This window comes from Choloepus didactylus, chromosome 2 (genome assembly GCF_015220235.1).
Source record: "Choloepus didactylus isolate mChoDid1 chromosome 2, mChoDid1.pri, whole genome shotgun sequence".
Classification (NCBI taxonomy): domain Eukaryota; kingdom Metazoa; phylum Chordata; class Mammalia; order Pilosa; family Megalonychidae; genus Choloepus; species Choloepus didactylus.
In genome coordinates, this window is record NC_051308.1 from 165,410,581 (window position 1) to 165,434,215 (window position 23,635).

The 23,635-nt window shown below is 35.6% G+C and overlaps 2 protein-coding genes across 8 annotated transcripts in view; both read right to left on the minus strand.

Annotated features, from left to right (window-relative positions):
• IFI44 (interferon induced protein 44) overlaps window positions 1–8,338 on the minus strand; it is a 49,530-nt gene extending 41,192 nt beyond the window's left edge. For 3 of the 4 annotated variants that reach the window (XR_005215332.1, XR_005215333.1, XM_037826826.1), the window contains exons 1-2: window positions 5,997–8,338; window positions 5,282–5,751 (exon numbers count right to left, since the gene is read on the minus strand). Coding sequence is in view for 2 of the 4 variants with exons in the window: in XM_037826826.1 (XP_037682754.1) it covers window positions 5,282–5,741 (460 nt within the window). In the remaining 2 variants the exon portion in view is untranslated. The remainder of the gene's footprint in view (window positions 1–5,281; window positions 5,752–5,996) is intronic. The other variant, XM_037826828.1, reaches the window with a different exon arrangement.
• Window positions 8,339–13,502: 5,164 nt separating this feature from the next.
• IFI44L (interferon induced protein 44 like) overlaps window positions 13,503–23,635 on the minus strand; it is a 58,927-nt gene continuing 48,794 nt past the window's right edge. For all 4 annotated transcript variants that reach the window (XM_037826829.1, XM_037826832.1, XM_037826830.1 and 1 more), the window contains 5 exons: window positions 23,321–23,470; window positions 21,652–21,823; window positions 14,876–14,976; window positions 14,417–14,591; window positions 13,503–14,257 (listed from right to left, as the gene is read on the minus strand). In XM_037826829.1, coding sequence (XP_037682757.1) covers window positions 14,223–14,257; window positions 14,417–14,591; window positions 14,876–14,976; window positions 21,652–21,823; window positions 23,321–23,470 — 633 coding nt within the window. In that variant the 3' untranslated portion in view covers window positions 13,503–14,222. The remainder of the gene's footprint in view (window positions 14,258–14,416; window positions 14,592–14,875; window positions 14,977–21,651; window positions 21,824–23,320; window positions 23,471–23,635) is intronic.

The window sequence follows — 23,635 nt, forward strand, 5'->3', positions numbered from 1 at the left end:
TTGTGATTCCACAGCAATTAGAGGCTACAGCAATGAGGCTTGGATACAGATGTGTTGTCACTTGCAACAGAAAAACAGGAAACAACACATCTTTTCTCAGCATGGGAGTTGGGGTGGAGCGTGGGGTAAAGGAGGTAGGAGTAGGTGAGAAGCAAGACCTAATGGCATGGACAGGTTAAGGAAAGACTGCAAATATTCTTCTAAGAAATTTTCCCCAGTAGTTTAGAAAGGGACCATGGGCAGACATACAGAGGAAAAAAACCACAGGTATCACAACTTCTCTAAAACCTACTATCCACCAATGGGGCTCTAAGGTGTCTGAGGAATTCACTTGGACCATGAGACTTAGACCCAGAATTTCAGTTTTTTTGGGAAAAGAGACACTCGTTTCCTGGCAGATTTATAACTGAATGAATTTGCTGTAGCAATGTTGGCAGTTCTCTAAAATATGAAAGAATAATCCTATGTGGATCATCGATAAATATGGCCATTAATACTGTAACAAAGGAAACTTTATTAATTACCAAAAGTAGAAATAGTGATGGCTGCATTCTATAATATAACAAAACTAAAAAATAACAAGTATAAATAGACATAAAAGCAACTTCTTTGAATTTTTATAAAGCATCTTTTAATTAACTCTGATATCCAAAAGGAAACAAAAAAAACAAAACTGTAAATATGTAGAAAATAACAATATAAACCCTTCATCTCAAATTTGCAATAAGAGCGCATTTCACGACTTAAAGAAAGAAGTTTTAAAACAGAAAATAGGACTAGAAAAGAATAAAGAAACAAACCTTAGGAATATAAGCAGTGCAAACAATTAATAAAATTATAAGGCAAATTTTAAAAATTAGAAAAAATAAATTAATATAGTAATTGATCATTTTTCAATGTAAGATAAATAAATCACTAACTACTCTATTCAAAGGAAGCCAATTCACAAAATGTCAAACCAACACTCACACAACAGAATGGCTACATATTTTTAAACTGCCATTAACCAAGTGTTAGAGAAGATTTGGAGTGACAGAAAATCTCATTCACTACTTGTGATAGATGCAATGGTACAACTATGTTGGAAAATTTCAACAAGATCTACTGAAGCTGAATATACACATACCCTATGGCCCATAAATATCACTCTTATACATATTCTTCAAAAAATAAATATATACATGAATCAAAAGATATGTATAAGAATGTTTATAGAAACATTATTTGTAGTAGTGCTAAACAAGGAAAACCTAAATGTCCATCAGTAATGATCGGATTAAAAAAAAAAACGTGTGATACAGTCCTGCACTGGAATATTATATGAAAATGAAAAGGTACAAATTACTGCTCCATTCTGTAATATGGATGAATCACTATGGAGGAAGGAATTAAAGCAGACAGCTTGTAATCCCTTCACTCACATTACTGGGGGCACTCTCAAAGAAAGAAGACAAGTGATCCCATCTAATTTCCTTATAAATGTGCTAATAACGTAACTTCTGGTAGACAGACTAATGACATTTGCCACAAGAAGAGTATTTATCTCTAGAATGTCCTTACAGCATGTCTCTGGTTAAGAATTCCTCATAGTAAATAAACCCAGATTCTACAGATTAGCAAGTCATTGCTTTCAAGAAAATGTCATGTAAGCTAGGATGCAAAATAAATTTGTTCTCTAACCTAACCAATCTCCAACAGGCAAGGTAACCCACAAACTTCACTTAGAAACCTTATCTGTTGTTTTGGGCCAGGAAACATATGTCCAATATGGAAAAGAAGGATTGGGAGAGCCAGCCAAACATCCTGGTACTCTTTCTTCTTTTTCTGAGATTTTGGATTGCCTTTATTCTAGAAATTATTAGTAAAGCTTGATGCTTGGCAAGATCACTGATGATATTTTATAATTGAATCCCTTGTTTTAGCTCAATATCATACATATGATATTGAATGAAAGAGGCCAGACACCAAAGAGCACATACTTTGGTATGGTTCTATCTATATAAAGTTCAAAAATAGTAAAAATTCATGTTGATACAAGACAGATTAATGTTTTTTTGTTGTTGTTGTGGTAATAACTGGGAATAACTGAAGTGAAGGGAATAATCTATTTCTTCACTTGTGTAGAGGTTATGTTCAATTTGTAAATGTTTGTAAATTGGTACACTTATTAACTATGCACTTCTCTTTATGTGTTCTGATTCTGTTTTAGTCTCCCAGGCTACTCCAGAAATACCATGAAATGGTTTGGCTTAAACCATGGGAATTTACTTGTTCACTGTTGGAGTCTTGTAATATCCAAATTAAGGCATCATCAAGGCAATAATTTCTCCCCAAAGACTGGCTTCCAGCAATCCTTGGCTCCTTTGCCACATGGCAAGGCACTTGGTGGCGTCTGCTGGTCTCTCCCTTCTCTTCCAGGTTTTGTTGCTTTCAGCTTCTTGCTTCCATGTTTTCATCTCTCTGTGTCTGAATTTCAACCTCTTATAAAGGACTCCAGTAATAAGATTAAGATCCATCTTGAATGAGGTGGCACACACGTTAGCTGAAGTAAACTCATCAAAAAGTCCAACTTGCAATGGGTTCACACCCACAGGAATGGATTAGATATAAGAACATGTTTTTGTAGGATACATGCAGCTCCACACCACCACAGCTTCAATAAAAGGTTTACTTTAAAAATAATTAGAGAGAAAATGAGGGATATGGAATATAGTTAATGTATATTCAGCAAAGAAATACATAATCGAGACTCATAAAAAGATCAGGAAATATGTAATGAGATGCACAAATATTTAACAATGGAAAAAATCATAAATATATCTGAAATAAATGACATCTAAAATCTATATAATAAAAGACATTATTTCTCAAGGAAAACTGATCCAGATGGTCAACTTCAGGAGATAACCTAGTAAATTTACCAGACCTCAATGATAAAATTTAAAAAGAAAAAAAAATGTTTTGGACAGCCAGGAAGAAAGATCGAATCACTTACAAGGGAAAACATACCTACCTACCTAGCTACATACATACATACATATATACATGCATAAATAACAAATCTGGCCTTTGGTTTTCTGCAACAATCCAATGTTGTGGAAACATTACAAAAACCCCTAAGAAGTAAAGCATCATACAAGGATTAAGTACCCTGACAATCATTCAGGTATAAAGGCTACAGACAAATAGTTTGGAATATTCAAATACTTAGGTAATATTCTTTGCAGTAGACTTCCATTTAAATTGGTAGATATAAATGAGTATTTCATAGAAGAAATGCAATTGGACAATACACATAAAGTTGTTAGTGATCAGTGATAAACCAATTGGAAAATGAGAAACCATTTTTTAACTATCAGATTGGCAAATAATCTAAATTTTGACAATATTAAATGTTGGCAAGGACACAGGGGAATAGGCATTTCTAAGACATTGCTGGGTATTATATAGACAATTGAAGCTTTTGAAAAGTGTGTATCAAAATGCAAATATTTATCATCTTTAAACATCAATTTAACTTACATAAAAAAGTATTTTTGTGCACAAAGTGGATATGTATAAAGATATTAAAGCAAAAACTGGAAATAACTTAAATGTCCTCTACTAGAAAAATAAGTAAATTAATTACTGCCTTTTGATACAATGAGAAACTGCAGCAGACGGGATCCACTACAATGAAAAGATGTTCAAGCTCTGGTTTCTTTCCAAGAGTCTTTCAATCTTCAACTTAGCTTCTCTCTCTCTTTTTCTCTTTACCCCTAACTTTTTCATCCCCATCCTCCCACCTTCTCTTTCTCCTTCCCTCTTTCCCTTCTTCCCTGCAATAGCAATCTTCAGAGAAACAACCAGCAGGATAATGGGATATATGTGTATGTACACACACACTCACACACACATATATGTATATATACACACACATATATGAAGACTTTTTTTATAAGGAACTGGCTCATACAACATGGGAGCTGGCAATTCCAAACTCCTTAGAGTAGGCTGAAGGCTGGAAACTCTGATAAAGGTGATGCTGAAGTCCTTTGTCCAAATTCCCCAAGGGAAGCTGGCTGGCTGGAAATTCCAGCAGAAGCCAGTGCTGAAGTTGAGGCAAAAGTTCTTCTTCTGACCTCTGAAACCCTTAGTTCTGGCTTACAGTGTGTGCTGGATTGAATGTATTATGTGCCCCAGAAACAGCCATTCTTTGATGCAATCTTGTGGGGCAGACATGTTAGTGGGGATCAAGTTGGAACATTTGGATTAGGTTGTTTGCATGGAAATGTGCCCCACCCAATAGTAGGTGATAACTCTGATTAGATAATTTCCATGGAGGCGTGGCCCCACCCATTCAGGGTGGGCCTTGATCAGTGGAGTCATATAAATGAGCTGATGAGCAGAGGGAGCTCAGTGCAGCTGCAGCTGTGAGTGACATTTTGAAGAGGAGCTACAGCCAAGAGGGACACTTTGAAGAAAGCACAGGAGCTACAGATGAGAGACAGTTTGAAGACGGCCATTGAAAGCAGACTCTTGCTCCAGAGAAGCTGAGAGGACAAATATCCCAAGTGTAACTAAGAGTGACATTTTTGAGGAACTGCAACCTACAGAGGAACACCCTGGGAGAAAGCCATTTTGAAACCAGAACTTTGGAGCAGACGCCACCCATGTGCCTTCCCAGCTAACAGAGGTATTCCGGACACCATTGGCCATCCTCCGGTGAAGGTACCCAATTGCTGATGTGTTATACCTTGGACACTTTATAGCCTTAAGACTGTAACTGTGTAACCAAATAAACTCCCTTTATAAAAGCCAGTCCATTTCTGGTGTTTTGCATTCCAGCAGCATTAGCAAACTAGAACACAGTGCCTCCAACTGACTGGATGAGGAAACCAGCCACATTGCTGAGGGCAATCTCCTTTGTTGAATGTAAATGCTATCATCTGACTGTATTGAAAATCCCATCAATGAAATATCTTCACAGTAAAAAGCTGGCCAATGTTTGAACAAATAACTGGACACAACAATCTATCTAAATCGACATATGAAATTTTTCAGCACAATCCCCTACCCCAAACATATCCCAGAAAACTCTACATATGCTACTTTGACCATGGTACATCTTAGCCAACAATTTGTGTCCAGGTTTCAGTCTGGACCATCTAGAGATGAAACAAGTGAAAAGGTCAGGAAGCAGGTTAAAGTTTTAAACATTTTTCCTTAAAGAGATGAGTCAGCTCAAACCCACCAAACAAGCAGAGGAGAATTCCATATAGGCTTATCTGATTAAACCTACCTTCACATCGAAAAACCTCACATTCATTAATGCTAGCCTTATATGATTGAGGTAGTCCAAGTGGTTCAGCTGCAGGGAAGTCCACAGTAACCTGTCTTCTACTTAGAAAGATGTGGAGCACACCAAGGCCATAGCGCAGCAGGTTAGTCGCTGTTTTAAACTTGTCACGGAATTCAAATAATCTTATTTTGAATTCTGAATTTTCAGTGTGTTGAAATGCAAAAAGGATAAAGGAACATTTGTTTCCATGCTGGTAATCCTCTTGCATATATGCCCCAATAACATAATCTTCACTATAAGTCACTATTAAAGTAGGTCCTTGATTACAGCATCTCAGGAGCAAATCATCACTAGAGAATCCATGGACAGTAGCCTTATAAAGAAGGCTAAGCTGCTTTTCTCCAAAACAATTTTTCAGTTTCTTTTCTTGAAACCATGTCAAACAAGTTGTCACTGCCATACTTCTCAATCTAGTGGAAAATCAAATATATTTTCCATTAAACATCGAAAAACAGGTGATATTGTCTCAAAGCTTGTATTATTATGCCTCTTATTTACTCTACATTACACAGGAATTGAGTAAACACAGGGCGATCAGACAGCAAGAAAAAAAGTTAGCTAATTTTCATTCTAAACGTTTTTCAACTCAAAGAAAAAAAATGATTCTCTTGTTCGCAAGTAGCAAGGAAGCAGTGGAAAGTAGCAAGCCATTTACCTGTTTGCACAATCTGTGCAAGGGCAGGAGCCGAGGGTAACTGCTCTTTGAATTTCCAGCTCCCACTTAGTGCCTCTCACTTTGTGCCTGACTTCAGCAAACAGAGACTTCCGTGCGATTCACAGAAATGAAACTGAAAGTCAGTGAGCGCCAGCCCAATTGGCAGCATGCCAACTTCTCTCTGCCACAGTATAAAATGATCCTGTTTGTATTAAACCAAGTTGTATAAAAGGAACATTGGGAAAATCAAAGAGTTGAAGTCAGAGGAAAAATAAGTAACATTTCACTACATTTTTGAGTGACATTTTAAAAGACGTTTTAAAAAAATTCAATATTCTTTACATGGAAATATAAGAGTGCTGTTTCATCTACCTCCAGAGTATGTCTCAAATCGATCCATTTCTCATTCTCTCTGCTATCAATGTATTACAGACCAACATATTTTCTTACATGAATTATTATAACAGTCTTCTAAATGGGCCCTCAACTTTTCTGCTTGCTCTCCCTCTAACACATTTTCTCCGCCATAGTCAGAATCAACTTCATTTATAAGATGTAAATCAAATCGTATCAAATTCCCTACTAAAGCTCCTTCTCTGACCTCATATTTGCTGGGGTCACAAACTTGTGTCCGATAGGCTGAATGCAAACATGCAAACCTGCAGATTTGTTTTGTAGGGCCAACCACAATTCTTTTTTTTTTTTTTAATTTGAATGATTTTATGTGGAGTATACACTCTATTGTTCCTTATTGTCCTCACAATTCCCCCATTGCCTTATTCCTGAATGGCTCTCACAAATTTAAATTACCTGCCTGGTCCACAAAGGAATTTAAGTTTTTGACCCTATTACAAAACAATAGCAAAATCAAATAAAAATGTTTTAAGCAGGTTTCGGGTATTAATTGTTTAGCTGAAAGATACCATAAGTCAGCATATGTTTATTATTTGTTGAGCACTTTTCATGTATCTCATTTATTCATTTCAATAACCATATGAGAAAAATACCAATATTATCTCTGATTTTTCAGTTAAATAAACTGATAATTTGGGAGATAAATAATTTGCTGGAGGCCACTCTGCTGCTAAACTGCAAGGCAAAGATTTGAGCTATAAGTGAAAACAGAGTAGTGGTGGTTTTACAGGTGTATACATTTATCAAAACTAATCAAATATGTGCAATTTATAATATATTCATGATACCTTACTATAGTTGTTAAAATCAACTATGGTAAGGACAACAAAGAGCAACAACAACAATAAATAAAGTCTACACTCTGCAAACAATACATTACTCTGTTTTCCTGTATTGTAAGAAATTTTATAATACAATTAAACTGCCTGGCCATAGGTTAAGGATAATGTCATATATAAAGGAATGTAAATTATGTATGTTATTAATATTAAAATAATTTAATTAATATGAAAATAATGTAATAAAATAAGGAAATTACATCTAGGAGATCCCTGATCAGAAACTTGAATAGAAACTTCTTCGCCAAACTCATTAACTATCCATTAACACCAGGGTCTCTCGCTATGCATGGTAAGCTTCCTATTTGTGTTGCAAACTGTATAACATTCAATAATTCATTCATTCTTTCCACAAATACTTGTTGAATGCCTCCTATGGGTTTACATTGTTCTGAATAAAGTTCCTGCCCCAATGAAGCTGTATTTTACTCTGAGGAGACAGGAAGCATGCCATGGAAATACCTAGGGGAAGCATAATTTAGGCAGAAAGGCAATTACAAAAACCTTTGCATGGCAGTGTTGCATTAAGGAGACCAGTGTGGCTGGAGCAGAGTAATTTTGAAGGAGAAGAACAGTGATCTCTTTGGCCGCTATGTGGAGACTAGACTGTAAGGGAAAGAGTTCAAGACAGCTAAAAGGTTATTGTAATATCAAGTGAGGTATAAAGATGATTTAGACTAGAGTGAGAGTGGTTTAGTGAAAATAGTCAGATTCAGGATGCCTTTTGAGGGTTTAAAAAAAGCCAAGGGAGTTTACTGTTGGACTGATGTGGAATATGGGAAGATGCGGGAAAGAGGAGAATTTTGTATGACTCCAAGTATTTTGGGTTTGAAGAGTAAATATAAGATGGAGTTATTGTTGAGTTGAGTTTACTGTAAGATTTGTTGAGGAGAAATTAAGTGTTCTGTCTTCTACTGAAATATATGTGGATATGTAACATAGGTAGTTGAATATATGAGATTAGAGACCAAGGAAGGAGTCAGGCCTGGAGATTAAATTTAAGAGTCATTGGGGTCTAGATATATTTAAAGCCAAGAGTGAGTTTCAGTGAATAAAAGCACTCATATGCACCAAGCCCTATTCCCCCCTCACTCCACCCTCCCACCAACATTTAGAGGTCATAATTATGAAAAACGCCTATCCAAGGAGAGACCAAGATGGTGTGACCAAAAAAATCGAGAAAACCCAAAAAAGTGAATCATCCCAGAAGCAAAGTGAAGAAGGAGAGAATACTTAACTGTATCAAATGATGGGGCTCTTTCCTTCAAACCTCCACCGCTGTACAAGCAGAAAGACTCACTCTCTTTCTGGAGATGGAAATTTGGTCTAACTCTGGAGAGAGGGCATTTGGGTCGTGGTCCTATCTCACTGCAATGGAAATTCTGGGAAGTGCTAGAAGTGGAGAATGAAGCTCTGCTACAAAGAAGGAGTAAAGTTTCAGAGAAGCCGTCTCCACCAAGCTGAATTCCACACACTGTTGCCTGCTGTTGACAAGCACTCTGAGGGTGGACTTCTACCCTGGGCAGAATGAATCTTCAAAAGGTGAGCAGTTGCATTCCTCTATTTTCATGCTCAGTGGAGAGGGCCCTTTGCCAAAATGGCCAGTCCTCTGAGGACCTTGGTGTTTTTGTTCCCCTCACCAGGAACCACTGCTTTATAGACTGCTGGTAGTAAGCAGCCTATAAAGCTGACCCCTGCAGAGAAACATGGGAAGATTTCAGAAAAGCTGGGCCAGAGGGAGAGCAGTCTCAAGTAGAGAACATTAGGTCATATTTAAGACTTTTGGAGATCAGCAAATGTTAAGCACAGGGTCACCACTGTCTGACAACTTCTTATGGCCATGTCACACTTCACTGACAGGCTTAAACAAGCAGAAAATCTCTTTTTACATTTGGAAGACTCTCAAGAATCAGACTTAAGCAGGAGCCAACATACAGCAAATACATGTCAGTTCAATAAGAAGCTTGGGAATCCTAGGATAATATTTGACAAATCCCCTGTAACATTCATTGAAGTTAAATAAAGGAGGCTTAGCTCCTTAATGATAATGGAACGAGATGTGGGAATGGGAGGAGAGATCATTTGGTAGTCTGTACTTATCTCATATTCTTTCAAGAGATGCTGTAGAATTAGCATTTATCAAGACACAGTTCCAAACCTGCTTCCCCATAAATGATCCAATAACATAGGTAGCCTCTGCTCATGATGGTACAAAGAATTCCCAAATAAAATTATGTCAATGAAATGAACAAGTACATCTAAGAAACTGATATTTTCAGCTCTCCTTTCCTTGAGCCTCTGGAAGGCATGAAGGTTTGTTTCTGAGATGTGATAGGTCCCACCAGAAGACCAGTGCTAGGGCTCTTCCTTCCATACATTCACTGGTCTTTTCAGTGTCAAGAACCCCATCCTATATGTTGGGAGGATTCTGAGAGTACTAAGCCAGGGTAAAGGGAGTATGGACCAACTGTTCAGACAGGGTTCAGCTAAATCTCAGGGCAGAGAAGTGTCTTTCTGATGAATAATCTGTAAATGATAGGCAGACCACTCATAATAGAAGACCCACGAACCAAATTGACAGGACTGACAGCTGCCAGTTTTTCTCCAGGTGAGGTGTAGGGCTTCCTTACATGGGGATGAAGACTTTGGACATGCTGCTTGGCTTCTATGTAGTGTCCTGTCCCTGGCTCCAAGACATGGTGCCCAGAAGCCCCCTGCTGACCACTCCTCATTTCTTGGTTCCCCCAGTCTGTTCTCATTCCTGCTTCTACCAGTTATGTCCAATTTCTCTTCCTCCCTGTTCCCAGGATAGGCAACTGTCTTGTAGGCTGTCTATAAATGTCAAAAGTATATAGCCCTCTCTCTATTTTCCTTTTTTAAAAGGATTACTTGTGTTTCTCTACAGAGAATTCTCTACAGAGAATGCATTATAACAAAGTTTCTCTGGTAAAGTTTTGTTAAAATCATCCATTCCTATCACATATTAAAATGTTTAAACTGAAAAAAATGATTACTGCATTTCAGAGACATGAGTCATAATTTCAATGCAGACAAGCTTCTCAGGCTCTAAAAAGACCCCCATTTAATAGTATTTCTGTGCTGCTCAAGAATAGTTCTTATCTTGGTAAATGTGATCTAATTATTTCTTTCTTGGAATTTATCTAATATTGCTTATTTGTCAATCAAAGCCAGGGACGTCTTCCTCAACTGGAAGATGGTTTTGTTTTGAAGCATCACTGTCTATGTTTTGCAATTTAGATTGAAGACTGTCCACAGGAAGCAAACTCAATGTTATTGCTGTGATTTGAAAGCTGCAAAGTTGTTCATGGGATTCTTTTTTTTTTTTTTTCCTTTTTTATTTAAGAGTAGCCAAAAAACGTATTGAAGGATCCATGGATGCTGAATTAGAACACTTGTGAGTTAAGCTCACTGTGGGCCTACATCAACTTCCTTCTAGGATGATGGAGTGGAAATACAGGAGTCTGTTTTAAAAATCTTTTCAATGTAAAATAAAACATATACACAGAAAATGACACAAAACAAAGGTATACCAGAGATAAGTGAAATAGAAAACAAACAAACCAAAAAACAAAAGAGAGAATGACCAAAGCCAAAAGTTGGTTCTTTGAAGAGATCAATAAAATCAACAAACTTATAGCTAGAATGACAAAGAAAAAAAGAGGATACAAATAATGACAATCAGAAATAAAAAGGGGAACATTACTACCAAGTCCTCTTGAAATAAAAGGACTATAAGAGGATACTATGAAAACCATATGCTAATAAATTAGATAACCCAGATGAAAACAATAAATTCTTAGTAACACACACTACCTACATTGACTCAGAAGAAATAGGAGATCTCAACAAACCAATTACTTGTAATGAAACTGAATTAGTAATCAAAAGTTTCCCAAAAAAGCAAAGCCCACGACAGATAGCTTCAAAGGGGAATTCTACCAAACATTCCAAGAAGACTTAACTCCAATTCTGCTCAAACTCTTCCAGAAAACTGAAGAGTAGAGAACTCTCCCTAACTCATCCTACAAGGCCAACATGACCCTTAAACCAAAGCCAGATAAAGACACCAAAAGAAAACTGCACACCAATATCTGTTATGAATATTGATGCAAAAATCTTCAACAAAATACTAGCAAACCAAATTTAATAGCATGTTAAAAGAATTATACACCATGATCAAGTGGAATTTATCCCTAGTATGCAAGATCGGTTCAACATAAGAAAATCAATTAATGTAATACACCATATTAACAGAATGAAGGAAAAAAACACAATTGCCTCTATTGATGCAGAAAAGGCATTTGACAAAATACAGCACCCTTACTTGATAAAACACTTAAAACAATCAGAAGATAAAGGACATTGTATGAAAATTCCATAGCTAACATCCTACTTAATGGTGAAAGACTGAAAGCTTTTTCTGTATGATCAGGAAGAAGACAAGGATGCTCACTCACACCATATACAAAAGTCAACTCAAAATGGATCAAAGACCTTACTATGAGAACTAGAACTATCAAACTCCTAGAAGAAAACATAGGAGAGTATCTTCAGTACCTTGTATTAGGCAACGGTTTTTTAGACTTTACACCCAGAGCACGAGCAAAATCAGAAAAAATAGATAAATGGGACCTCATCAAAGTTAAAAACTTTTCTGCATCAAAGGACTTTATCAAGCAAGTAAAACAACAACCTATCCAATGGGAAAAAATATTTTGAAACCACATGTTCAATAAACATTTAATATCCAGAATATATAAAGAAATCCTTCAGCTTAGCAAAAAGACAAACTACCCAATTTAAAAATGGACAAAATATTTGAGTAGACATCTCTTCAAAGAAGATATACAAATGGCCGGAAAGCACATGATAAGATGCTCAACATTGTTAGCCATCAGAGAAATGCACGTCAAAAACACAATGAGATATCATTTCACACCCATTAGAATGGCTGCTATTACAAAATAGGAAAATAGCAAGTATTGGAGAGGATGCAGAGAATTAGGAGCACTCATTCATTGCTGGTGGTAATGTAAAGTGGTGTAGCTGCTGTGGAAGACAGTTTGGCAGTTCCTCAGAAAGTTAAGCACAGAACTACCTTATGACCCAGCTATCCTACTACTAGATATATACCCAAAAGATTTGAAAATGGGGGATTGAATGGATATTTGTGCACTGATGTTCATAGTAGCATTATTCACAATTTCCAAATGATGGAGGCAACCCAATTGTCTATCAACCATTGAATGGATAAATAAAATGTGGTGTGTGTGTGTGTGTGTGTGTGTGTGTACATACAATGGGATGTTATTCAGCCATAAAAAGGAATGAAGTTCTGACACGTGCAACAACGTGGATGAACCTTAAAGACATCATGTTGAGTGAAGTAAGCCAGACACAAAAGGACAAGTATTGTATGAACTTACTGATTGGAAACAATTAGAATAAGCAAACTCATAGAGTCAAAATCTAGAATATAGGTTACCAGAGGATGGGATGGGGATAAGGAATGGGAAGTTAGGCTTAAAATATACAGGGTTCCTATTTTGGAGTGATAGAAAGCTTTTGGTAATGGATGGTGGTAATGGTAGCACAACATTGTGATTATAATTAACAGCACTGAAACATATATAAAAATAGGATTAAAAGGGGAAAGTTTATATTGTATATATGATAACAGAATAAAGTTTAAAAAAAAATCCAATGGACTACACTACCCAAACATTGAGCCCTAAGTTAAACCATGGACTTTAATTAATAGTACAATTATAAAAATATGTTATCATCAATTTTAACAAATACTCCACACCAATGCAAGGTGTTGGTGGTGGCGTGGCATATGGGAATATTGTATTTTATGCATGATTGTCTGTAAATCCACAGCTTCTTTAATAATGAAAAAAGGAAAATTAGAGTGCAAGAATATAGACAATTCTGAAACAAAAAAAAATATTCTTTTGAAAAAAAGACTTAAAGTTGGGGAGACAGTTAAGAAGGCTTTAGGGAAAAACCTGTAAACTATCTTCTTGGATTTATTTTCTTTACTAGGAGTTCCAACTTTGACAGCTACTGAGTGGACTTCAGACTCTTTGGGAGGCACTTACATTAATCTCTTTATTGATTTGCACTAGTATAAAAAAACAAGAAACATAAACCACCTTATTTGGTCACTATGAGACATTGAAGACAAGCCTAGGATGGTTTGGAATTTAGTTAGTGAAACAGGCACAGGTTCATCAGAGGAAGAAACTTTATTTTTTACACAGAAATACAAAGTACGTTCCTAAGAAATATACTCTTTCAAATTAAATTCAATTAGTCGTCTTTTCATGCCAAGATAAGTGAAACACTCTCTCTCTTTTAGTTGCATTTCTCCTCTCCCACATTTTATTCCTTCCCATGCTTCTCTTCTATAAAGAGAAAAAGTTAATATACATGCTGCCACTCTGGAGAGGCTGGACAGGAAGAGTAAAGGAGGAGTGGGGTGAGGGGTGGAAGTCTGTGCTAAGTTCTGTGAATACAAAGATAAAGTCCAACTCTTATTTCTGTTCTCATAATCTATCTAGGGAAAAGATACACTCACTTTATAATCATTAGTCAATGTGATCAGTACCCTCAAAGGGTTTATATACAAAGGTGCTATAGAAGAATACACAAGGAAACAATTAATTTTGCCGTGCTTAGGTTTAGAAAGGTGTCACAGAAACCAAATTGTAAATGGTACAGAAATGGAGAGGGTTGTTGGCATATTTTGGCCCACTACTGCTCAGGGGTGGCATTTGGGTTTGAGGTATGACTGATTTTAGAAGGAAACATCAGTCAGATATTGTCAGAGATGGAAGACAAAACATGAACAAAAGCAAAAGCAAAGACTGAGGAAGGCTATCACCAGAGATTAGTCAAAGATGCCAATCCAGGTTTGGGCCAAGTGTAAGGATCGAAACAGCTGATATCATATGCAGTGCTGGGACATTCTTGCAATGTCATCTGGAAAAAAAAAAACAAACAATAAATGAGAGTAGAAACAGAGCACATATTCTCACATGGCTGTCAGGTATAGGGTAGGTAAATGGGCCCCAAGCATCCACAAAAGGTACAGCTTAGGTACTAGTGCTTTATGAAAGCAGCATAGAGGGACCAAGTTACCTGTTTTCTCAGGAGGTAAATCCTCTAAGAAGTCATCTGCAGCCCGCAACATCTGCCTCACTGCAGAGAGGATCAGGACATCCTTTAAATGGTCCAGCTCCCGTTCTGAGGCATAATTTTCAACTGCCATGATGTTAGGAATAGGAATGCCTAGCATTTTGCTGACACTCATTATCTGTGGAAAAAGACATCTAATAAGCATAAGTCTTTTTCAAAATTTGATTTTCAATACAATTCAAGAAAGAAAGGAAAGAGCAATGGCTTGATAAATTATCTTCAGGATATAATTATAATTTGGGTAATCATAGTCTTAAAGTAGCATATAATCATTAATTAAGCAAACAATTGATCGACTTCTTTCACCTGTTAATATGTTGTGTGTATACGTACACACACATACACACATGGAATGATTGTGATACTCTAGCAGTAATATCTAGTTAAAACAGTATTATTTACCTGGCTTTGATAAGTCATAGATCTATTCATGTTTTGAAAGTTGTCTTGAAGAACTTCATAGCAATTATTCACTTTAGTAAGCAAGGCCACATGTGCTATACCTATATCAAATAGATAGGTAAGTAATTTTATGTTATAAAAAGCAATGCATCAGCAAAGTTAGTTAAAAATGCATGAAAGAGGCTTTCTGTAAGGTGGTTTTAAGACTTGGAGAATGAAATATACCTAATAAATCTCCATATTGGGTGGAGTTGAGAGGTCACTCTAGAGGGTATTCTTATGTGCTATATAGATATCCCTTTTTAGCTTTTAGTGTGTTGGAATGGCTACAGGGAACTACCTGAAGCTGTCAAGCTGCAACCCAGTAGCCTTGATTCTTGAAGACAATTGTATAATTATGTAGCTTACACGGTGTGACTGTGTGATTGTGAAAACCTTGTGGCTTGCAATCACTTTATCTAGTGTGTGGACAGATGAGTAGAAAAATGGGGACAAAAATTAAATTAAATATAGGGTGGCTGAAAATTTCCCAAATCTATTAAAAAACACAAACATAAGATTCAAGAAACTGAGCAAATCCCAAACTGGGTAAACCCAAAGAAATCCATGCCAAGACACATCTTAATCAAACTTCAATACAGTAAAGAAAAGTAAAAAATAGCAGCAGCAGCAGAATGGCACCTTACCCATAGGGGAAGAATAATTTGACTTACAAAGGATTTCTCCTCAAAAACCAAGGGGGCCTGAAGAAAGTGGCACAACATTTTTCAAGTGCTAAAAGAAAAGAACTGTCAGCCCCTAACTCTATATCTGGCAAAACTGTCCTCTAGGAAAGAAAGGGAAATAAAGACTTTCTTAGATTAAGGAAAACTAAGAGAATTTCTCCCCAGCATACCTATCCTAAAAGAATGGCTAAAGAAAATTCTTGAAACAGCAAGAAAATTATAAAAGAGATAATCTTAGAATATCAGAAGGAAGAAAGAAGAACAGAAAGAGCAAAACTATGGTTAAATACAATAGACTATCTTTTCCTTTTGAGTTTTATAAATTATATTCAACAGTTGAAGCAAAAAGAACATATTGTCTGACATGGCTCTCAATGTCTACAGAGGAAATATTTAAAGCAATTATATTATAAAGGGGAGAAGGTAAGGAGAATTAAGGTAAGTAAGGTTTCTATGCTTCACTCAAACTGGTAAAATGTCGACATCAGTAGATGGTGATAAATTATGCATGTATAATCAATACCAACAGCAACCATTATAAAATCTATAAAAGGAGAAATATTCAAATACATTATAGATAGATCAGAATAGAATTTCAAAATATTCATAAAACTCACAAGAAGACAGGAAAAAGGAAACAGAAAAATGAAAAACAGAGGAAACAAACAGAAAACAAAAAGCAAAATGGTGGACTTAAGCCCTAGCATAGCAATAATTCCTTTAAATGTCTAAATGCACCAATTAAAAGATGGAGATTGGTGGTGTGGATTAAAAAAAAAAAATGACCCAACTCTATGCTGTCTATAGGAAATTAGCTTCAAATATAATGATATAGGAATGTTGATATAGAAAATATTGAAAAATATATAATGCAAAAATTAATAAAAAAATGTAGGAAAGGATCTATTAATATTGATTAAATAGACTTCAGAGCAACAAAAATCACAAGGAACAAAGAGGTATATTATCTAATGGTAACAAGTTCAATGCACCAAGAAAACATGGCAATCCTAAATATGTATGCATCACAAAAACCCAAACAGCTGTGAAATACATGAAGCACACATGATGGAACTGAAAGAAGAAACAGGCAAATCCATAATTACAGTTGGAGATTTCAACACCCTTCCTTAGCAAATGATAGAACTACTAGAAAAAAATTAGCAAGTATCTAGAAGTCAACACCACCATCAACCAATAAGATCTAACTGATATTTGTAGCACACTCTATCCAACAACAGCAGAAAACACATTATTTTTAAATGCCCATGGAACATTTACCAAGATAGAACATACCCTGAACAATAATCAAACCTCCAGAAATTTAAAAGAAATGAAATCAGTCACAATGTGTTCTCTGGCCACAATTTAATCAAACTAGAAGTCAAAAACAGAAAGATAACAGAAAATCCTCCAAGCACTTGGAAGCTAAACAACACACTGCTAAATAATTCATTGGTCAAAGTAGTCTCAAGGAAAATTACAAAAAAGAAATTACATTGAACTGGTTAATAATGAAAATACAACATGTCAAATTTGTGTATACATCTAAAGCAGTGCTAACAGAGAAATGTACAGCACTAAATTTTTATAATAGTAAATAGAAAAGTCTAAAATCATTCATATAAGCCCTCACCTCAAGCACTAGAAAAAGAAGAGAAAAATACACTCAAATCAAGCACATGAAGAAAATCATAAAGAAAAGAACATAAATCAATGAAATTAAAAGCATCAAAACAATTTTTAAAATCAATGGGAAAAAAAGATGGTTGCTTAAAAAGATCAATAAAACCAGCAAACCTCTCACAGGGCTGGTCAAGAAAAACAAAAAGGAAAGACATAAATCTCCAACATCAGGAAAGAAACAGGAAGTATTTCTACAGATTCCTAGATAGCAAAAAGAAATTAAGGAAATACCATGGAGAACACTACATACTTAAATTTGACAACTTGGGTGAGGTTTACTAAAACTAAAGACTACAAATTACCACACCTCACCTAATATTAAGTTGATAATATGAAAAACTCTATAACTATTAAAGAAATTGTATTTGTAATTTAAAAATTCCTGAAAAAGAAATCTCCAGGCCTACATGGATTCACTGGAGAGTCTACCAAACTTTTAAAGAAGAATTAAAACCAGTTCTACACAATCTCTTCCAGAAAATAGATGAGAGAAATACTTCTCAGCTCATTCTGAGGCCACTAGTACCCTGATTCCAAAACCTGACAAAGACAGTAGAAGTTCAAAAATTACAATCCAATACTCCTAATGAATAATAGATATAAAAATGTTTAATAAAATATTATAATATATATCAGGAATATATGAAAAGAATTTTATACCATGAATAAGTGAGTTTTATTTCAGGGGGGAAGGCTAGGCTCAAGATTTGAGAATCTATCAACTGAGATTGATAAGAACAGACTAGAGAAGAAAGCTGACATAATCATATTTATTCATGCAGAAAAACCACTAAAAAATTCAATACCCATCCATGATAAAAATTCTCAGAAAACTAGGAATAAAGAGAAACTTCCTCAACTTGATAAAGAACATGCATTAAAAACACACAGCTTATATCATAATGGCAAAACACTGAATGCTTTCTCCCTAAGATCAGGAACAATATAAGGATGACTGTGCTGTCATTCAACATAGTACTAGAAGTCCTAGCCAGCACAGTATGACAAGAAAAGGAAATAAAAGAATAAAATATGGGAAAGGAAGAAATAAAACCGATAATAGTACTATCTCTATTTGCAAATGGCATGGTGCTCTACATAGACAATCCAAAGGAATCAACAACAACAAAACCCAGAACTAATCACCGAGTTCAACAAGAACATAGAAAACAAGGTCAATATAGAAAACTCAACTGTATGTCTATATACTTGCAATAAACATAGCAGTCAAGATTACAAATACAATACCATTTACAAGAACTAAAAAGAAACAAAATACTTAGGTGTAAATCTAGCATAACATGTACAGGACTTTTATGCTGAAAACTACAGAATACTGATGAAAGACATCAAAGAAGACCTAAATAAATGGAAAGAAATGTCATGTTCATGGATTGGAAGACTCAACATAGTTAAGATGTCAATTCCCCTGTGATGGTTTGAAGCTTTAAGGACCCCAGAAAAGACCATGTTCTTAAACCTAATCCATTCTGGGTGGGACTTTTTGATTAGGTTATTTCAGTTAAGCCATGTCCCAGGTGGGTCCTAATCCTCTTACTGGAGGCCTATATAAGAGATGAAATTTAGAGTAGCACGCAGAGAGGCTGAGACAGAAAAGTCAGAGAAGCTGAGACAGAAAAGCCAGAGAAGCTGAGAGAGAAGCAGTCAGAAGCTGAAAGCAATGGAACCTGGGAGCGAAGGACCAGCAGATGCTGGCCATGTGCCATGTTATGTGACAGACAAGTCCCAGATTGCTAGCAGCCTTTCTTCAGGAACAAGGTAACTTCCTGTTGATGCCTTCACTTGGACATTTGCATGGTCTCAGAACTGTAAATTTGTAAGCTAATAAATCCCCATTATTAAAAGCCAGTCCAATGCTAGTTTATTGCATTTTGGCAACTTTAGCAAACTAAAACATTCCCTAAAACTGCCATACAGTTTTAATGTAATTTCTATCAATATTCTAGCAAGACTTTTTTTTTAATTCAGTTTTATTGAGATATATTCACATACCATACAATCATCCATGGTATACAATCAACTGTTCACAGTATGATCATATAGTTATGCATTCATCACCACAATCTATTTCTGAACATTTTCCTTACATCAGAAAGAATCAGAATAAGAATAAAGAATAAAAATAAAAAAAGAACACCTAAACCATCCCCCCATCCCACCCTATTTGTCATTTAGTTTTTAGCCCCATTTTTCTACTCATCCATCCATACAATAGATAAAGGGAGTGTGACCCACAAGGTTTTCACAATCACATGTCACCCCTTGTAATCTACTTTATTATATAATCATTAACAAGACTTTTTATAGAGATAGACAAGATAATTCTGAAACTCCCATGAAAAAGCAAAGGAACTAAAATAGCAAAAAAAAAATTTGACAAATAAGAATAAATTGGGAGGAATCACTTCACACAATTTTAAGACAAATTATACTATTATATATATAGTAGTCAAGACTTTGTAGTATTTTTGGAGAGACAGATAGATCAATGAAAGCAAATAGAGAACCCAGAAACACACCTACACAAGCAAGGACAACTGATTTTTAACAAAGGTACTGTGACAGTTTGGATATATTATGCCCCCCAAGAAAAAGTCATGATGTTTTAATTCAATCTCATGAGATATTGGGATAAGGTTGTTTCTATGGAGATGTGACCCACCCATCAGTGAGTGACAACTTTGATTAGGGTGTGACCTCTTGATTACACGTTTCCATGGAAGTGTGGCCCCACCCATTCAGCCTGGGTCTAGATTAGTTTGCCTAAACACTGTAAGAGCTCAGATGGAAAGAGCTCAGAGGAGCTGCATCTGAGACACATTTTGAAGATGGCTGTTGGAAACTGACACTGACATTTTGGAGAATGCCATTTTGAAATGCAACCTGGGAGCAAGCAGATGCCAGCCATGTGCCTTTCCAGCTAAAGAGGTTTTCAGACACCATCAGCCATCCTTCAGTGAAGGTACCCTGTTTTTATGCCTTACCTTGGACACTTTATAGCCTTAAGACTTTAACTTTGTAACCAAATAAACCCCCTTTATAAATGTCAATCCATTTCTGATATTTTGCATAAAGGCAGTATTAGCAAACCAGAACAGGTACAAAGCTATTCAATGGAGAAATGAGTCTTTTCAACAAATGTTGCTGGAACAATTGGATATCTACCTGAAAAAAAATGAACCTTGACCTAAGCCTCACACCTTATGCAAGATTTTCTCAAAATGGATCATATATTGAAATATGAAGCTATAAAACTTCTAGAAGAAAATTTGCAGGACCTAAGACTTGGTGAAAAGTTTTTAGACATGACACAAAAATGCACCATTCTTAAAAGAATAAAAATCAATAAATTGCACTTCAAAATTTTTTCAAATTTTCCTTTTGTGAAGGAACTTGTTAAGATGCTGAAAAGATTACAGACTAGGATAAAATATTTGCAAACCACAAATCTGACAATGGACTTGTGTCTACAATTTACAAAGATCTCTTAAAATTCAACAATAAAAACACAAATAATCCAATTAGAAAATAAGAAAAAGACATAAAACAAAACAAAACAAAAAACACCACATTTCCCAGAAGAGGATATTTGAAAGGCAAATAAGTACATGTAGAGATGTTCAATATGATTAGTCATTAGGGCAATGTAAATTAAGACCAGGATGAGATAGTACTACATACTGATTAGAATATCTGAAATTTTAAAAAGAAAGGAGCAACAAGATTAAATACCAGTGAGGATGCAGAGAGATTAAATCTCTCATATATTTCTGTTGAGAATGTAAAATGTTACAGTCATTCTGGAGAGCAGTTTGGCAATTTTTTAAAAAGACAAATACAAAATTACAATATGACCAGCAATCAATTTCCTGGTCACTTACCCCAGAAGAATGAAAACCTATTTATACAAAAAAAAAAAAATTATATAAATGTTCATAGCACCTTTATTGTAATAGCCAAAAACTGGAAGCAACCAAAAATGTCATTCAAAAGAGAGTGGTTAAGCAAACTGTGATATAACTAGGCCATAGACTACTGCTCAACAATAAAATGGAATAAATAATCAATACAAGCAACAACTTGAATGGATCTCAAAAGATATTAGCATGAGTGAAAAAACTCAGTATCAAAAAATGGCATACTGTATGATTCAACATATAAAACATTCTCAATATTACAAAATTACAGAGTTGGAGAAGAGGTCAGTGGTTCCCAATGTTTAGCGATGATGATAGCATGTTGCTATGAAGAAGTAGTGTGAGGGAGATCTGTATTCTCATTGCAACTTCTGGTGAATCTATTATTATTTCAAAATAATTTTTTAAAAAGTGTAATGAGACTCACCATAGTTTAATGCTTCTCCTTTAATTCTTTTGAGCTTTGACATCATTGTAGAGGAGATAGTGTTGATAGAGTTGACATCTAAGACATACACCACACAGTGAATCCTGTCCTTTAGTGATGGAGAGGTGATGAAGGCAGGATGATTGGGTGTAATTGGTTTATGGGGATTAAACTGTTAAAGAAACATAGCATTCAGAGGGTCTCTGCTCAGTTTTTTAAGACACAATTCATGCTTCAAACATTATAACCACTCTCCTTCAACCTGAATTTTTCCCTCATTCCCTCAGATTAGTTACCAGTCCCATTCAGTACTTTCCTTCTACCATGAGCTTAATGATATTAAATCTTTCTTAAAGAAAAAGGATGTCATAGGTTTGGTTAAAATGATAAATATTTACTACTAAAATAAGGGAAAACATGAAGAATATTTAAAATAAAGCCCACTTCAAATTCCAATCTCCAAAAATAACTACCATGAACATCTGTTATACCCCATTTAAACACCTCTCCAAGGATCAGGCATACTTAAATGGACAAATGGATAGAGATGTTATATTCTACAATAAAAAATATGATAAAAAAGAAAAAAATAGTTAACTTTCTTGAGCAGAGTATATCATCACATTTAATCTTCTCAGCTACCCAATGAGATGGTGTTTTAGTTTCCTAGGCTGCTGAAAGCAGATACCACAAAATGGGTTGGATTAGCAATGGGAATTTACTGACACTGAGAAAACTGTACAAATCAAGGCATCATCAAGGCACTGCTTTCTTCCCAAAGACTGGCTGCCAGTGATCCTTGACTCCTCCGCCACATGGAAAGGCACATGGTAGGATCTGCTGGCCTGTTACTTCTTTTCTGGGTTTCATTGTTTTCCGCCTCTGGCTTCTATAGCTTTTTCTCTGCCTGAATTTCATCCGTTTATAAAGGAACTGCAGTAAAAGGATTAAGACCCACCTTGGGCCCCACCTTAACTGATGTAACCTCACCAGAAGGTCTTACTTGCAATAGATTTACACCCACAGGAATGGATTAGCTTTAAGAACATGATTTTCTGGGGTACACACAATTCCAAACCACTACAGATGGGTACTATTATTACCTACATTTACGCATGAAAAAACTAAGACTTAAAGGGACAAGAATATGATTGCTTTAGGGTAAACAGCTCATCAGTGACAGAGCCAGTCTTTGGATCAGTCATTAAGCCTAAGCACTTAGAGTGTAATACCACTCTTCAAGATACACTGTCAAATTATCCCAAAATTTTGTCTGTGTAATTACAAAAATGCAAGAGATTAAAGTGCTACTTCCCTATTATTTTACATTGTTTAAAAGAGCTGTGTCAATACAATCTCCCCTGAACTGTCCTGGAACCCAGATGAGTAGAATTCTGCTTTTTGGGTTTATTTCTCAGTGCTATAAAAACAAAGAGCACTTACTCTGCTTCATTTACATAAATGATTATTCCTTTAAAGTAAAGCAGTATCCATAGATATTGGAACCACCTATGGAAGTTTTTGCCTTATGGGTCATGTGATGGTTAATATATATCTATCTCCTATTGCTTCTTTTTCTCTGGAGAACCCTGATTAACACAGGGCAAAAATCCAATAAAAATGTCAACAAAAATGATTTGAAATGTTTCAGACACTGCAGCAATCCTACCTGATATCTGTCTGGCACAGAGCCTTTTAAGATGTGAAGTATGTCATCCATGCACACTCCTGCTCCCTCTTTCTCACCCAGTCCCATTGAGTCACAGAACATAAAAGGCAGAGATCTGCCATTTTCATCTTCAATGGAATATATCCTATACTGCAAGGGAAAAAAAAGTTTCTTTTCAAGTGGAAAAGTTCATTCTTTAACAAGCATTCAAGACACAATGATAAGAAGAGAGACCGGTAAATGTTTCAAACACAATGGTCCACAAATGTCTTCTCTAGACCCTTTTAGATTCTTAAAAATTATTTAAGAGCCCAA